The sequence below is a fragment of the Lygodium microphyllum genome, chromosome 3, assembly GCF_053477565.2.
Source record: "Lygodium microphyllum isolate KBCC chromosome 3, Lygodium_microphyllum_v1.1.10, whole genome shotgun sequence".
NCBI classification, from domain to species: Eukaryota; Viridiplantae; Streptophyta; class Polypodiopsida; order Schizaeales; family Lygodiaceae; genus Lygodium; species Lygodium microphyllum.
This window is the reverse complement of record NC_141137.1, coordinates 83,083,578-83,102,053: the sequence shown is the minus strand read 5'-3', so window position 1 is coordinate 83,102,053 and position 18,476 is coordinate 83,083,578. Positions and strand designations below refer to the sequence as shown.

Here is an 18,476-nt window from a genome sequence, read left to right as displayed (position 1 = left end):
AAATAGCTAAATTCAATGGTGAAGGTTTTCATGCTTGGAAGGAGAAGTCCATGTATCACTTGATGCAAAAGGACTTGTGAGGCCTGTTTGAAGATGATGCAAATAGCAAGAAGGAAGATGATGAAGACAGGTTCGTTGAAGAAGACCAGCTCAAAACCAAAGAATGGAAGAAGATGAATAACAAGGCACTAGGCATCATTGCATGGGGACTAAGTGATGATGTGCTACATCATATCTTTGGCATTAGAAATGCTAGAACTGATTGGGAGGAACTTGACAAAATGTTTGGTGCCTAAGCAAAGAACTCAAGGTAAAATTACTCATGCAGTTTTATAAACTAGATATCAAAGACAATGCTTCTATAACCACACACATTAACAAGTTCAAGAGCCTAAAAGCCCAACTTGCAACTCTTAAGAAGAATATTGATGAAGATGAAGCAATAGCTGTACTACTTGCAAGTGTAAACAAGGATCCATATGAGAACCTTGTGTCCACTCTAAGTAATGTTCCTAGTCTCTCACTCAAAGATATTGAGCACTCACTGCTTGATGGAGAAAGCAAATTTAAAAGTAAGATGTAAAAGAGACCAGCTCAAGGGAAAATTTCCTATATACCAAAGGAGCTATTGGACCCAAAGGAAGACGTCGAGGATTCAACACCGACAAAACAGAAGTCGAATGCAATGTCATTATTGTGGTAAGACTAGCCATATTGCTAGTGATTGTTTTCATAAGAAAAGAGCACATCATATGCAGAATGACCACCACCAAGGTCAATTCATGAATGAAAAAGAAGAAAAAGATACTTCTACTACCATCAAAAACTCTGATAGATTGTTCTAAGGAATTTGTTTCCCATAATGGATGTAAAAACCCTACCAAAATGTAAAGTTTCAAGCCTTAACTTGACTAGGCTACCAAAGAGCTAGTCTCCTGGTCTCATATGCGCAATGAGGAGAGTGGAACAACCCAAATTCTATAAAGCATTGTACTTGACTATCACTTTCATATGGAATGAATACAATGTCATGATGCTTTGTACTTTCAATTAAGTGTCATGACTTTTTCAGTTCTACACAAGATTGTGTTTATGAGTCCAAGCTGCCATTTTGGTTCCTAATTCACTTGTCTAACTGATTGTCTCTACTTGTTTATGCCATCATGAGTTTTTCCCTCATCTTCCACCCGCCATAGCTTTTGTCATGCTCTAGATCCGCATCTTTTAACAATAACATCACGAGCTTCTAAAAGGGATGGATTTTGTGCATAGCTAGGTGTGGTTGGGGGCAATGGGGGATGGCACATCATGAGCTTCTACTCACGAGACACCACATAACTAGCTAGATGGTGCCTCATGAGTAGAAGTTCATGATGTTGAACAATCTAGGGAAAAACAAGGGAAAAGAGCTTTTTTTTCTACATAGGTAAATGTCAAAAAACTTCTTGTGGGCTTCTTTCATGTAACTTTTCTTGACTGCCTCAAGTTTAGGGGTTAGCCACCACTATATTAGTTGTGTAAAATGCTTTAGTCTAGTGATTCTAAATGTTTTGAAATTGGGCTTTGAACACATTGACGCATTCTGTGAGGATTGAGGAGAGACCACAAGTTTTTGGCTTTCTCGACTCCTTATATTTGGTAAGAAGCTCTTGTAGAATAGAAGGGGGCAAACAAGTGTTCTTTATTGTAGCCTCAAATGGGTTCATACCACTTGGCTACATCATCCCAGAAAATTCTCGAGTAATCATAGTCATTTTAGCATCAAAAACATGTCAAGATGCAGTGCATTGGAAAGACTACAAGAACTTCTATGCATCTTCTAGTTGTGGCTTCCCCCAAAAAAGGCATGGAATGAATACATATTTGAGCCTTGTCATGATAAAACACATTTTCCATGCAACTAATTACTTTGTGTTAGCCTTCATATTTATGCTTATCTAATCATTGGATCAACAAAAACAAATCATAAGAAGGGGAAAAGTATTAACATCCTAGGCCACAATTCTCTTCATGCTTGCTTCCTTCCCATGTTTACTTTGTGTTAGCCTTCATATTTATGCTTATCTAATCATTGGATCAACAAAAACAAATCATAAGAAGGGGAAAAGTATTAATATCCTAGGCCACAATTCTCTTCATGCTTGCTTCCTTCCCATGTTTCCTTACCTTTTTCCACCTTTAGAAAATAAATGCATACATTGAAATCATTTAGATATCATAGTTCCCCATGATTGTTGTGCCCCAAACATAATTTGATTTAACGTTGACAATGTATATATTTAATGTCTTGTAGAGAACCATGGAAACCCTAGTACTATAGGCTTTGTCAAACAAACAAATACCATCAATGGACTATATGCTTCACCATGGAAGCAATGCAATAGCTTCTTTAGAGTTACCTTGAAATTAAAGTTCTTTTGCTAATAGACAAGCTATTATTAGAGTAAAGATGTTTATAGTATTTACAATGCATCAAGGGATAAGCATCACTAAAAGTTTTAAGGCAATCCCTTAATTTAGACAATTCATTATACATAACTTGAAACCTTGAGGTCCTACTCTAGGCTCTCTAAAAAGACACAATAATACATATCTAGGCTTATTGAAATCGGCTAAAATAGATATAAACCTAGGGACATTTCTAAAAAGGATGGAGTTCTTATGCCTCCAAATAAAGCAAAGAACAATATCTTGAAGCATACTCCAAGCCTTCACTATTTTTGCATCCATTGTCTCTTGATTTCTAAAAAGGGCTAGCTTCATGGTGATGTCATTGTGAAAGCTTGAAACTTTTATCTATTCCCTCAAAGCTTGCTAAGTAGACCAACCCTCAAGCTAGTCCTAAATTAGGTGCCCAATATTCTCTTCACTCCTACACATAGTGCATAAAGGAGATCCCCTTCGACCTTTACTTAACTTGTCTTTTGTGGAGATTTTTCACCATCACAACCTTTCACATAAAGATATTTAGCTACATAAGAGGGATTAAGGTTCCACTCTTTTGATTCTTCTCTTCCATGTACTAAGTCTAGAGACGGGGAAGGATTTTTTCCAAGCTTGCCACAACTTCCCATATTGCTTGATTAAGTCTCTTTACTATTCAATTAATAATGCTACACAATCTTATCAATATCCTACTATACCAAGAGAGGAAACACCCAAAGATCATTCCATATTTGTAGGCCTTTCATATGCATTATCTTTGAATTTCTTGGGGTACTACAACGAGGTGTAAAATGGAGCACATAGGCAAAGGGAGTGGGCCAAAATACTCTATATCAATGTAAAATAATCTCCCTTATCTTGCGCATCATTTTAGAAAGATCATGTTGACAATAATATGATTTCTTAAATATGTGGCCCATTGAGCCTTCTGTAGATTACAAAGAAAAGCAATTAGCATTTCTCCTTAAATTATATATCCCAAGCTCGCCTTCCTTTTGGTCTATAGAAATCAGAGCCCATGAGGAAGCAATGCCATGTTTGCTTGCCCATAAAGGGCTATAAGAACTCCTTAATGTGCTTCGCAAAGAAATCCCAAGATGTGGTAATAAAGTTGAAGGCTGCTCAAACAAAGGTTACACCTGATGTAATCATGGACTTAAACAACAACTAGCTTTTCTATAAAGTTGAGTGCAAGATTACTCCATTTCTTAAGCTTATTGAGAAATTTAGATTTGAAGCAACCAAATCTTTGTCTTGGTGATCCCAACTATTGCACCCATATTGCACCATCCATTGATGTAGCTCAACTATTTAAATTTAGATTTAGATACTTCACTAGGCTTGTTTAGCTTGAACTATTTAAATTTTGATTTTGATTTTGATTTTGATGCACCATCCATTCATGTACCCCAACTATTTAAATACTTCACTAGGCTTGTTTAGCTTGAACCCATATTGCACCATCCATTGATGTAGCTCCTTCCATGTCAAGGGAAAAATACCCAAGGTATTTAAATGCTTCACCATGCTTGATTAGCACAAATCCATACTACATCATCATTGCTCTAGCTCCTTCCATGTTAGAACAATAACCAAGGTATCTAAATATTTCACCATGCTTGAATAGATATTGCATCATCAATTGCTCTACCTCCTTCCATGTCACGGGAACAATCATAGTTTTCCTTTGACCGATCTATAAAGTAGACAATTCTGAATAACATTGGTATGGCTTGAGCAAAGCATCAACTAATCCTTTCTCACTAGCAACAATGCCATAGTTGTCAGTTGCATAGAACTGACAAATAAAGATCGATGTGAAAACTTTAAAGGCTTATCCTTTGTGAAGTTTTCTATTCAACATCCATAACAGGGGGTCTATAAGTAGGGAAAAAAGGAGAGAAGTTCCTAGAAAACCTTACATATCATCTTAAGGAGAATGGAGTGAGAAAAATACCATTAATGTACAATAGTAGCATTGCTAAGGAGGGATCTAATCATCTTAATAAAAAACATCTCCAACCCCAAGGGCTTTAAGGGACACAAGCATAGATTGACAACTTGCTCAATCATATGCTTTGTCTAGATCCATGTTCAAAAAGGGACATAAGTAATGAAAGAAGTTGTCCATCTATATTGAAGGGACACAAGTAATGAAGTTACAGTGATGGGTGCCTACCACCTACAATGTACAGGTGTGCGGGTATTGTCAATGTAACTAATACATAGGCGGCTAGGCATAGGCACCTTTACCCCCAACAACCTCCCACTTAAAGGTGAATGTGCCCCTAGTGAGGAGAGAATAAGAAAAATATCACAAAGTACAAATGTACAAAAGTACAACAAGATGAGGAAAGACGTCATCTCATCCAATGCCCATCAACTTCCTAGACTTTTAGTGAGTTGATTTTGGCCAGTCGAGATCTTGACAAGGTCAACTAATGTGTCCTCAATTACCTCTCTGATGAAGTGGTAACACATCTCAATGTGTTTTTTCTTCACATGGAAGACCAAATTCTTAGCCAATTGAATAGCACTCATAGAATCTGAATGAAATGTAGGGACTATGTAAGTAATGCCAAGGTGTGCTACTAGATGGCCTAACCAGAGAGCCTCCTTGCGAGCTTCATTGGGTGCAACATACTTTGTCTTTGTAGTAGATAGGGCCGTGCATTTTTGCACCCTAAACATCTAAGAAATAGAACCTCCAGCAAAGGTGAAGACATAGCTAGATGTGAACTTCCTATTGTCTGTATGTTTTGCATAATCAAAGTCCGTATATCCAATAACTCTTGTATCCTGGCCACCATAACAGATGCACATAGCTGATGTGTCCTTTAGGTACTTCAGGATACCCTTGACAACATCCCAATGCAATCGGTCAAGTGTAGCCATATTGCATGCCACAACTCCCACTACAAATGCTATGTCAAGAAAAGTGGCTATCATGGCATACATCAAGCTGCCCACCATGGATGCATAAGGAATCTTGGCCATCTCAACCTTCTATTCATTAGACTATAGACAATTGGCTTGATTAACTTTCACGTGAGAAGGTAAAGGATAGCAAATAGGCTTAACATCATGTAGATGAAACCACTCAAGGACCTTCTGAATGTACTCCTTCTACAACAAGTCCTACATCCCAAGAATATGTGAGGCTTGTCCCATGTCCTACATCTCAAAGCTCTTCTTGACTTGACCTTTCAAGGCATCAAGCTCATCATGAGCACTCCCAACAATCAACATATCATAGAGGATCAAAATCATAAGGTTGCCATCATGAGCCTTCTCCTTATATAAGCACAGATCCATATCATTGTGAAAATATCCATGTGAGTGCATAAAGGCATCAAACTTGTGATACCATTCCCTAGATTCCTGCTTAAGGCCATAAAGGCTCTTCCTCAATCTGCACATCAGGTGTTCCCTACCATGTTTGCAAAGCCCTTAGGTTGCTCCATGCAAATCTCATCATGCAAGTCCCCATGAAGAAAAGCTGTATTGACATCCATCTGGTAAAGATCCAAGTTAAGCTGAGCAATCGAATCCAACACCAAGCGTAGGATAAGCATCTTCACAAATAAGAGAAAATACTTCATCAAAGTCTGCACTATGTTCTTGCTTGAAGCCCTTAACAACCAATTTGGCCTTGTATCCTGACTTGGGGCGTCCAGGGGTACTTTTCAACTTGTACATCCACTTGTATAGCAAGGCACTCTTTTATCATTAGGCAAAGGAACCAAATCCCAGATATGATTTTTCTATAGTAAGTCCTAATTTGAGTGCACGGGCCTCTCCCAAGAGTGATTATCACCTTTGTGCATGGCCTCATCATAAGTAAGAGTCTCACCAGCATCTATCACCAAAACATAATCCATAGAGAGCTCAAACCAAGCAGACTATTGTCTATCTCCAGTAGACCATCTCAAAGTTGGCTATAGGGCCTGTATATCTTGTGGAGCATCAGGGACCTGGGTCATTGGAGCATCAACTGTTGTTGTAGGCTATCTAGTTAGTTTTACAATACTAGGAGACTCCTCCTGAAAGATCACCTTGTGTACCTCAACCACATGCTTATAGATTTTTTCCTCGTGGAAAGCAACGTCATGGCTGTGGATAGCCTTTTGAGCCTGCAAATCCCATAGGTGATAGCCCATCTCACCTACATTCCCATAACCAATAAATATTCATTTCCTAGACTTAGGATCCAGCTTATTGCGCTTGTTCTTGGGTACATGCCAGAAAGCCTTACAACCAAAGACATGCAAATGAGCATGAGGGAGGTTTTCCAAGCCATACCTCCTCTGCAACCTGATAGTCAAGAGTAGTACACGGGGACTGATTTATCAAGTGTACTGCGTAGTAACTACATCGTCCCAAAAATGTTGTGGTAAGCCTCCTTGGATTAGCATACTGTGAACTCACTCCTAAATTTTTCTATTCATGCACTCAACCATACCATTTTGGGGTGGGGTGTACGGGGCGGTCAACTAATGCTTAATACCATGCTCATCACAAAGTTGCTCAAAGGCTTTAGAGACATACTCACCCCCATTATCTGACCTTAGGCATTTCTGTCTATATCCAAACCGGTTCTCAACCAAAGTAAGCCAATGTTGAAATGTAGCCAAGACTTTTGATTTCTACTTAATAGGATATGTCTAGACCTTATGCATACAATCATCAATGAAAGTAATGAAATATTTCACGCTACCTAATGACTTGTAGGGCATGGGACCAAATGCATTCGAATTAACAAGAGGCAATGGCTCACCCATATATATCATATCAGAATATTTTTATGCATATTATGTGTCTGTCTACTATACAAATAATGATCAAAGACTCAAAGCACTTATAGTCAAGGGATAGAAGATACTGCAAACAAGTAAGCATTTTCATTCCTTTCAAGGATATGTGCCCAAGGTGACGATGCCAAATATATATATCTGGAAGTGCATTCACTGCCAAAACATGGATAAGTGATCCAAATATAAGCAAGGAATAAAGAGTATTGGACTTAGCACCACGTGCAATGACAATATTTCCATGGGTAATCTTCCATGAGGAATCACTAAAAGAAATTACATAATCTGCATCGTGCAAAGTGCTAGCAAAGGTAAGGCTCTTCATGAGAGCCAGTACACAACGTACATCATAAAGAGTAAACATGTAACCTAAACCAAATTGTAGTTGGACATCACCAATACCAACTATCTCCAATGCCATGTCATTATCCAAATGGATAGATCTAGTCATCAAATTGCAATCAGAAACTACTCTCTATGAGGGGCCACATGAAAAGAAGCCCTTGAATCTATCAACCAACACATAGTATACCTTGACAAAGCATCAATCAACTATGAAGTATCAAGAGAAGAAGCTACAAGTATGAAAACATCAACAGAATCAGTCTACACAACATTAATCTCTTCAATCTTAACACAAGACTTGTTAGGGATAATGCTGCGATCATCAACAGAATCAGTCTGCACAGCATTAATCTCTTTAATCTTAACACTGGACTTATTAGGGATAATGCTGCGATCATCATTTTTGTCATGTGCTTTACCCTTGCTCTTTTCTTTGCGCTTGTCCTCGCACATTTTATGGCACTGCAATCAAATATGCCCTACTTTGCCATAGTAATGACAAGTCAATGAGGGCTTACAACCATAGAGTTTACTGCAAGATTATCCACGTGATTGAGAGCAAGATTGTTGAGAGTCTCTGCCACGGCGGTCATTACTGCTCCTATCACTATTGCCTCTAATTGTCAAAGCATGAGAGTTGCGGGAAGCATTGACATTCTTCTTGTTAATCTCTTTAGTCAAGAGTGCACCCTCTACATCCTCCAACTATAACCAATCAATAGGTAGGCTGGCACACATAGCAATATAAAAAATGTATCCCATGTTCAAGTAGTGTAACTAAGAGGAACAAGGGAAGAAGAGTGCCCTTGAAATCAATCCCTTGCGAAGACAAATGATTAATAATTGAATGAAACTCATTTAAGTGGGCTAACATAGAAGTGTCCTCCTTCATGCAAAGGTCCATGAGTTACTTCATCCAATAAATCTAAGAAGCAGGGCTTTGCTTGTCATTGACATTGCAAATCTTTTCCCATGCAGACTGCCCATAAGAGAGACGACATTATAGAATACTTACTTAGAGAGGGATAATATGATGGTGGACTTACATAGCTCATCTTATTTAGCCCAATCATCTACATCAATAAGTTCATGCTTGACACCCTTACATTTCAAGGGCCTAACCTATATTTTGTGTACTAAAACTTGCTAGATTTGGGCCTTCCAGTAGCCCTACCTGATGCCATCCAACTTGTCAATATTAAAGATAGTGCTATCAGTCGAGCCACAAACCATAATGAAGGAAAACAAGTTCACAAACTGTCAAAACAAGCTGTTGGGACTATTGCAAATAGTCCTAAAACCACTGCTAGATCAAGCTGAAAATAAGGGATACTGACCAAGTAATGAACAATACAATAAACTGGACTTATAGCATGCCGAAGATGAAGTACATCAATAAGAAATCAATGCCAAAGGGGGGCAATCACTAATATAAGACAAGCTGCAAGTGCGAGGGAGGGAATAGCTCCAACTAGCGGTGAGTGAATATGCAACTGATACCAAGAGCTGTCAAATAATCAATGTGTTATATTGAGATACATCCCATAGGCATAACCATCATGCATAGAGTAGGTCTCACGGGTAACAAAAGAGACCAACTAGAGACACAACGAATTGAGCAATGTAATAGAAGCTAAGTACATAACCAACAAAGATTCATACATCACTAACAACATCGTGACAGAGATAAGTGCCGGCCCCAAAGAAATGTCAAATCAGCCCACTAAGCATCAACTGCATACATAAAGCATGACAGGAGCATGTACATGTCACGAAGTCCCATGGTCTCACTGTAAGACTCTGTAGCTCAACTGTATAACCAAAAGCTCAATCTAATCATCAAATGTCAACAAGTGGCTCCCACTAAAACAAAAGTCGAATATCAAATGAGTAAATAAAGCTCAAAACATTATGTGGAAGGTATCCATATATCCAAGGTCCAAGTAGTATACATTAGGGAGCATCAAATAACCATACGTAATAGTAAATGACAGTCAATGTTAAGATTTAAAGCTCCAATCTCAGCTCAAATGCAATCCGGAAGCATAACCAAGCATGTAACATGAACCATATGCATACATCACTCGAAATAATCGATAAGCACCCGGGAGCAATAGGCATATGCTTTCACTGATATAATAGCATTCAGCCATGTTATAAACTAATAAAAATCTCTGTAAAATTGAGCAAAAGAGTGCTCAAATCACTCCCGAAGCATTCCAATACATTGGCATAGTATCCCCAGATGATCTGCATCAAATAGATATCTTGATATGCATAAGTGACATATAGATAATGAATAAAGTGGCATTGAACTATATGATAGCAAACTATCACAAACTATGAATCAATGGATGATCCCAAAGCTCTAACTAATGCCCAAACTCATGATAGAGATGTCGAGGAAGTTTTAAATGATTTCCAAGAGCAGAGAGGGGTGCTAGGAGCTAGAGGATGAGGCAAACTGATCAAGAAGGAGGGACTAGCAAATAGATGCAAATCATGCTGATGTTGCTATCCCTATTACTACTCCTGTTACTAGTACTAAGTGCTACTGAGCACTTGCTAAAGCTTGAGCAATGGTCATGAGGCTCTGAAACAAGCTTCAAGTGGAGGGAGCAATTGGGAAAGAAGAGGAAGCAAGATTCATACCTTGGGGTGAAGAATCCATGGTTGCCAATTGAAACTATGAACTAAAGTTTTTTCTCTACAAGTTGAAGCAATGTTATGTTGAGCTTCTCAATGTTGGTGCAATGGCTCTAATACCAATTGAAGAGAGTGAGCTCTAAAGTGGAAATACGGAGTGAAAGGGAGAGTATGGTGAAAAGAGCAAGAGCAAGAGAGAGACACAAGATGTGGGAACTCCAACAATCAAAATGTGTGACCACTCTTACCTTTATTTAAATGTCACTGAAAGAATAAAGAATGAAGTGACAATGATGGGTGCTCGCCACCTATAATATACAAATGTGCGGGTACAATCAATGTAACTAATACACGAGCAACTAGGAATAAGTGTCTTTACCCCCAACATTAGTGTCATGGATGCACAAACCATTAATAAAGTAAAACTAGCATGAGTGAAGTATTTTACATAACAAAAATTTGAGGCTAAACTAAGATCTTGCCTAGTATTTTATGAGAGAAGTTTCATATGGTTAGAGATTGCCAATGCAAAAGCTTCCTCCTAAGACCTTCTGGAACAAACCTTATTAAACATTGATTAAATTTCAACAAGTCCCCCTTAATTTTGTAGTTATTTAACATGCCAGTTATATCATTGACACAAGTATCTCCAATGTAAGTCTTGAGAAATGGCACATTTTTATTTTAGCCTAAGCATACTTTGTCTTTTCTTTCGAGAAGAGATGATATAACAACAAAATAAACTCCAAATCCAAACATCTATCAATATCCCCAAAGAAGGCATCTAGCTTCCCCTCATAATTTTGAACATCCAATGGAACTTTTCCCAGAGTAGAGTCTAAGTGCCCTTCAGATAGTTGAAATATATTATCTTTCCCAAGAGTAGAGTATACACACCCTTAAGATAGATGAAGTATTTCAAAATCCTATTTGAAGACACAAGAATCATCCTCCTTAATTCAAATCATGGTTTTCCTCCATGTCTTTTTGAAGGCATTGAAGTAAAAGGCTGAGGAAGCATCACCACCCACTTTCCATCTAGAACTCTTAACACTTCCAAGGTCTGAATTTTAAATATGCTCCTAATCTTAAATGAAATCCCCACGACACGAGATTTTGCTTCACCAATTAAGGCTCTAAGATGCAACTGATTTGATTCACAAGCTAGATCAAGTGAAGTAGGTATTGTTCGAGTAGAAGGGCAGTGGTCCACTACATTGCCTTCATGACAAGAGAAGCCTCAATATACACCACTAGAGTAGGATCCAAAGACAATGACATCAAACAATAATCTAAAGTTGAGGCCAAGCCCAATTCACCAACAACCATGATTAGCATATATTCAAACATGGTAGCTATAGTAAGCCTACATCCTATCGTGCCATGTGTAGATTGCATTTTGACCATCACTGCAAATCAAGATACAATCCTGCATATACAATCCTGCAAAGGCATGGGAAAGTACCGAATCATATTTCAATCACCCAAAAGAAGAGAGCATTAGTAGCAATTCTGCTCTTCAAATGGTTTCATTGCTTAGAACACTACAGATACATTCAATGCATGTAGGGATGAGGTAGCTATTTATTTACCACCAATCCACACAATCACTATAACATAGCCCCCCATCTCCACCAACCGAAAGTAGCTTGGGCTTCAAGGAGCCCAACTCTCAACATGTCTTCCCACTTACCCTTCTTGCAACAATCATGAAATGAAGAATCCATGGCTAGCAATTGAAACTATGAGTTGAAGCTTTTCTCCACAAGCTGAAGCAATGTCAGGTTGAGCTTCTCAATGCCGGTGCAATGGGTGTGATACCAGTTGAAGAGAGTAATGGGTGCCCGCCACCTACAATATATAGATGTGTGAGCATGGTCAATGTAACTAATACAAACATATATCAATATCCCCAAAGAAGGCATCTAGCTTCCCCTCAGAATTTTGAACATCCAATGAATCTTTTCCCAGAGTAGAGTGTCAAAATACACAAATCTAGAGCATGGTAAAAGCTATGGCGGATGGAAGATGAAGACCAAACTCATGATAACATAGACAAGTAGAGACCAACTATTACACAAGTAAATTAGGTTCCAAGATGGCAGCTTAGACTCATAAACACAATCTTGTGTATTGGACTGACAAGTACAAGATTGATACTAAATAATAAAGAAAAGCATCATCATGTATTCATTCATATGAAAAGTGGTAGTCAAGTACAATGCTTTATAGTTGCTGGATGGATAGCAATTTTTCCCTCTCTGTGCATATGGGATTGAGCCTGCCTGCATGTCCTAAGCTTAAACTGCCTCATACAAAGAGGCCACAATGTGTATGATTGTAAATATCTCAACACCCCTCCTCAATCACAACCAGAAAGTACAAAGTCTATAGAGCCTTTAGTGAAACCAACGCCTGCAAAGTGTGGGCACACTATAAACATGGCAAAACACCAGAGACTATCGCAGAAAAGGCTAAGTGTGGGTACCACAAATATGATGGACATCCAGAGGTTGTAGCAAGGGCCTCACAAAGGTTGTAGTACAAGGCTACATGAGGAGTTTACAAGCTTATGTCAAAAGCAAATAGGGCTAGGCATTACAGGGCTAAAAACATCTAGTAAAAAAAAAATTGGTCAAGGACCGGTAGGCCCTTGTGGTTTTTAGCATTTTTGATATAGATCTTCATTTCATTGCAAGTCTTCTTGTCGATATAGTCCAACTTGCTCTTTTCGATCCCGTACTTGTACTTCACTTTGCTCTTTTGGTCTGCATGATTGATCTTTTTCTTCTTCTTATTCTGCTCCGCTTTGACTTTGCTTGCATTAGTTGCATCCCCATGCCACAACATTTTGCTTCACCAATTAAGCTCTAAGACACAACTGATTTGATTCACAAACTAGATCAAGTAAAGTAGATATTGTTCAAGTAGAAGGGCGATGGTCCACTGCATTGCCTTCATGACGAGAATCCTCAATATACACCACTAGAGTAGGATCCAAAGACAATGACATCAAACAATAATCTAAAGTTGAGGCCAAGCCCAATCCACCAACAACCATGATTAGCATATAATCAAACATGGAAGCTATAGTAAGTCTACATCCTATCATGCCATGTGCAAACTGCATTCTAACCATCACTGCAAATCAAGATACAATCCTGCAAAGGCATGGGAAAGTACAATCATTTTCAATCACCCAAAAGAAGAGAGCATTGGTAGAAAATTATACTCTTCAAATGGTCTCATTGCTTAGAACACTCTAACAAATACATTCAGTGCATGTAGGGATGAGGTAGCTACTTATTTACCACCAACCCACACAAGCACTGTAACATAGTCCCCCATCTCCACCAACCAAAAGCAACTTGGGCTTCAAGGAGCACAACTATCAACATGTCTTCCCACTTACCCTTCTTGCAACAATCATGAAACGAGGAATAGCATGACAACTCAATCCACCATTATATCAGGGTCTCTCTTGAGAAGAGAGGAATACATCAATGTCCTTTCTCTTCTTAGATCCCAATCCACCCACATTACGTGTGACCACTTTGAGCTTCATTGATTCCTTTGGTTGGTTAATTGACATCGTAGGCATCCTCAAAGAATCAAGCTCATCGTTACCATCAAGGGCTACGAAGAAATTACAATCCACCAAAGGCAAACAAGTCACCTTTTAAAGGGAAAGCTTACCCTGTTGTCATTCTTGGATTTCCACATAGCTTCCTTCGGCTATCAATTTCCCTCTTTATGCTCCTTTCTTTTCTACCATTTGCCAATATTTGCATGAGGCATAGACTTGCTTACCAACATTTCTTTCCATGCCATGTGGTGGTCTCTTCTTATTCTCAAGAGCAACCAGACTCTTTCTTACCTCCTCTACTTATAGTTTTTCCTGTACTTGGATTTCCAAGGGCGCCCTTACATAATACTCTTCAATTTCTTGTTAGATATCATGCTCTCCTAGTTGATTTTGCACTGTTTCTTGCCCAAATAAGATATTAGGTTTCGTGATTGGTTTATGCTGAGGACAATCATAGGATCTTTACAAGTTCTCAAATTAATAAACACTCATTTTGGTCAGTCTTTGAGGCAATCCTCCCTTTGACTATTTTAGAGTTCAAAAGGATGGAATGAGTCCCAAGTCTGTTTTCAAATGCTTTTAAATCCCTTGTATTAAAAATGCTCTTAAAATGATGCTTACACTTTCTACTTTTTAAACTACAATGAGTTGCAGGGTTTCATCTAATACAAGGTTTCCCACTGATAGTATGAATTTATTGCCCCCGCAAAAAATGAGAATCGAAGTGCACCAGTACCAATATTATAGACGTGCTTGAAGCTCCTCCCTTTACTACCTTCTCACTATTAAATGAATCAAATAACCCTATTTTGACCATCTGGTCCTTCACATGCAGTCTCAGTATTACAAAGAACACCTTGAATAGTCTCATGGTCCAATGTAAATACCACAAAAATTTTATGCTCCTCAACCAATCAACTGATGGACAAACTTGCCAACAGTTATAGATTAACAATCTTGTCTTCTTAGACCCATCTGAATCTTGAATGCTAAAACATTCTCAGCTACACAGAACAGCGCTAGAAACTCATTGTGTTTAATGGAACTTCCAACTGGCTAACTACTGCAGGCCCAACTCATCACAAGGATTCCTGCCCATTTCAAGCCATCGGACATCTCTAGTCCAGTTGCTGCATAATACTGGAAAAACCTGTTTAGCCCTGAACCAGCCAAGTATTGCAGGTTGAAAGCATCACACAAGGATCCAGCACGCACATGTTCACCCTAGCTTTCAGAAGTTCCATAATACAGGAGATTGTAGAGGTACGATCTTCCACATCCAATATTACCTGAATAAATCAATCACGCCTCTAACTTTTTCGCCTTTAAAAACAAAACAGAGATTATGTAGATCAGAACAATCTGATGGAAACACCTCAAACAAGCCTCAACACACTACTTAGCAACAAGCTGACTAGCAGACAACCTAGACATGAAGACTGTCAATAGTGTGTATAAACAGCCAACAGCCATCCCTGCTTTCAGAGAAGGGAAGAGAGGAGGCCTTCTTGTGTCCTAGTTAATAAAAAAAGCACCAAAGATGCTGCATTTATTTTTTCTTTAGCACAGGAAGTGTAAGTTCTTGTATTGCTAACTGTGTATCCCCACCTACGTATAGCTTCAGCATTTGCAGGGGAAGCAAACAGCGGGGGAAACTGAAAACTGTGTCATTTTTGAAGGTTTAGGCCATGAGCTACAAGACATAAAGGATGTTCTTCAGCCACTCTCCGGTGTCTAGAATAATTGGTAGTACGACTATAAAATTCAGCTGCCAATGAGTGAACTCAGACGTTTGCCAAAACATCCAAATAAATTTCCTGTGTATACCACAATGTGTTTTAGGAAAAGAGAAAGTGATCATTACATCAGTCAGTTGACAACTGTGGTTTGCCAACTTTTCTGAATGCTGCGAAAATGCCGATTCATAGACAGAAAGTGACTGTAAATGACACATTGAAGGGCCCAAAAGTAGCCCACACAAACATACACTTAAAATACACAACCCATCCAAGACATTTTCACATGGGCAAAAGATTCCTTCGGCCCATCATCTTTGGGCTTTGTTCTACACTACCGGAGGAATATGCTACCCTTCTGAATACAACCCACCTTGTTTCTTGTAGTACCATTGCCTGCAAGTGATAACACTAAATACAGCCACCCTGCCATGACAAAAACTGTGTACTTCATGTGACAAGCACAGGTTCACCAATAGGAGCTTTTTCTACAGCCACAGCCTCCAAGCGTTTCCAGATCGCATCCCTCCTGTCCTCGTTGTCCTTCACTCTAGCCAGCTCCTTCTGATATGTATCTAGACACTGTTGAAACAGCTCTTTATCCAGTTCTTGGAACATCTTTCTAACATTTTGTGTCAGACCATGCACAGCTTGATTCCAGTGACTAGTAGCATTCTTTTCCAATGCACTAAATATTAAAGGTAAGATCACTTGCCGATTTTGTGCAATTAACCCAACAATATGATCATTGTTCCACAATAATAATGCACGTTCAGCTACCTGAAACAAAAGTTCATTAAATTACCAATCATTCATACTAAAACACCTTAGCAGAACACAGTTCACCAAAACAATCCATCAAGATAGTTCACCCCCATCAATTGATTGAACTAGCAGCTGAATAATGGATTGACTTTGATATTAAATACCACACAGTGACCTAAAAGTTCCTAGCAGGGACCTGGAACATGATCTTGTACTGCTTGAGATTTGTATTTATCACTCAAATATATTTATATTTATATGTTGCATATAAAATAACAAGCATTCAGGGTAGATGTAAGATGATCAAGAGATGGTTGACAGTACAATAAGAGGTTTTAACAATGATATGCGCCTTGGCATGGATGGCAGAGCTGATGAGAGCTTGAAATATAACTGGGTTACAAAAATTATAAAGAATTATCAGGATATTGTAAGATGATCATATGAGAACAAACATACAAGAGAACTTAAGTTGAACCACGGTACCAATCATAGGTGGAAAGTGGAGGAGTTAATAAGAGGTTGAGAAGTACTGCTGCAACTGTGGTATGCTCAACACAATCTATCAACATCATTCTTGATTCCTGCACATCAAGGCTTTAAGATCTTGAACAAATTTTGCCACCAACAATGGCCATAGAGCTCTAGAATGTAACTTAATTCTACAGTGCAAACTCTCAATTTAATGGAAGTTTCACATTGCACGTTTTTTTTGCCATGTCCTTGTCTCATGTAGCTTGTCACTTGTACACTGCATGCTCGGTGTCATATCCTTCAGTACCATTGCAATGGTCACCATCCTAAGGGCTGCAAGTACCAAAACTAAAGTTCATTTTAATTAAATTCTTGGTGAAGTTCATTTCTCATTCTAGTGACATACCACCCTCTTGAAATATCGCAAGTGACCCCAATTGCATGCAAGATCCACCACAACATACAAAATAACCAATACATGTTTCCAATAACCAAGCATATTGTTGTTACTCCATATATTGCCAATGTACGATTATCCATGCATGCTTCCAAGTAACCAAGCATACTATTGTGTCAATGTATTGGAAATATACATTTATCCAAGAAGCTACTCACTATACTAGTATTCTATCAGCCAGAGCTATACAAATCCATAGCTATCAAAATGATAGTCACTGCTCTAGTATATAAATAAGCAAAAATGTAGAAACACAAGTGTTTAACACGTGACCATGGAAGTAACTATATGCAATCTAAAAGACCTCCAAACCACCTCTAGATATGGGAGTCTATACCAAGAAAGTAGAATCCTACCCCCTCTTGAGCTTCAAGCAATGCTCCAAATCTACACTTTGTTGAGCCTAACTAAGCCCAATTGGCTCCAACTTAAAAGTATCAAGGTAAAGTTGTAACAAATCAAGTGATTCTAACTAATCATCCTCCTCCATCCATTTCACATCAAGTAGTGCATAGTTTTAAAACTTCACCAAATAGGGACAACAAACTTTATCCTTGACTTTCCTTTCCTCATGTATCAATTTCTAATCAAGAATCAAGATTTCATCAAGTTCCTAAACCTCTCACTACATCTCATCAATCATATTTTGAAGTATGTCACCATGGAAAGGCCTAAAAAGATGCACAAGAAAAGCATTGTGAATCATCCAATGATCAAGAAGATGCAATGTATAAGCCACCTCATTGACCTTTTGCATAACTTGAAGATGCTTATAATACCTGATACTAAGTTCAGGAAAAATATGTTCTTTACCCTTCATTATCTTTCATCTAGCCTTTTCCAAGTATATTAAGATCCAATCATTCTTTGCAAATCGCCAAACCTCTACGGTCTAAAAACATTTCCCATTTGGTCTTATGCTGAGACACACGGCATTATAAAAGATCTAAGACAGTAGCATTCACATTTTTAAACTGCCCATCTGTCAATGGATTTAAAAAAGATAACTTTAGAATTGTACCAATATTCTCAAAAATGCCTCTTCAAAACAAACTTGTCATGTGAGGATCCTTGTTACTCACAATAGATTAGGGTATGCCATGATATTTAAAGAAGTTTTGCTTAAACAATATTGCCATGTCATCCACAATTATCTTTTTCCTCACTGAATTGAAATAAGCTTGTTTGCTAAATCTATAAATAATAATCCA

At 38.4% G+C, this 18,476-nt stretch overlaps 1 protein-coding gene across 2 annotated transcripts in view; it reads right to left on the bottom strand.

Moving 5' to 3' along the window:
• Nucleotides 1–15,624: 15,624 nt before the first annotated feature.
• The window catches only part of LOC148038573 (serine/threonine protein phosphatase 2A 57 kDa regulatory subunit B' beta isoform-like), a 57,563-nt gene continuing 54,711 nt past the window's right edge, over nucleotides 15,625–18,476 (bottom strand). For both annotated transcript variants that reach the window (XM_087673561.1, XM_087673558.1), the window contains exon 3: nucleotides 15,625–16,349. In XM_087673561.1, coding sequence (XP_087529687.1) covers nucleotides 16,020–16,349 — 330 coding nt within the window. In that variant the 3' untranslated portion in view covers nucleotides 15,625–16,019. The remainder of the gene's footprint in view (nucleotides 16,350–18,476) is intronic.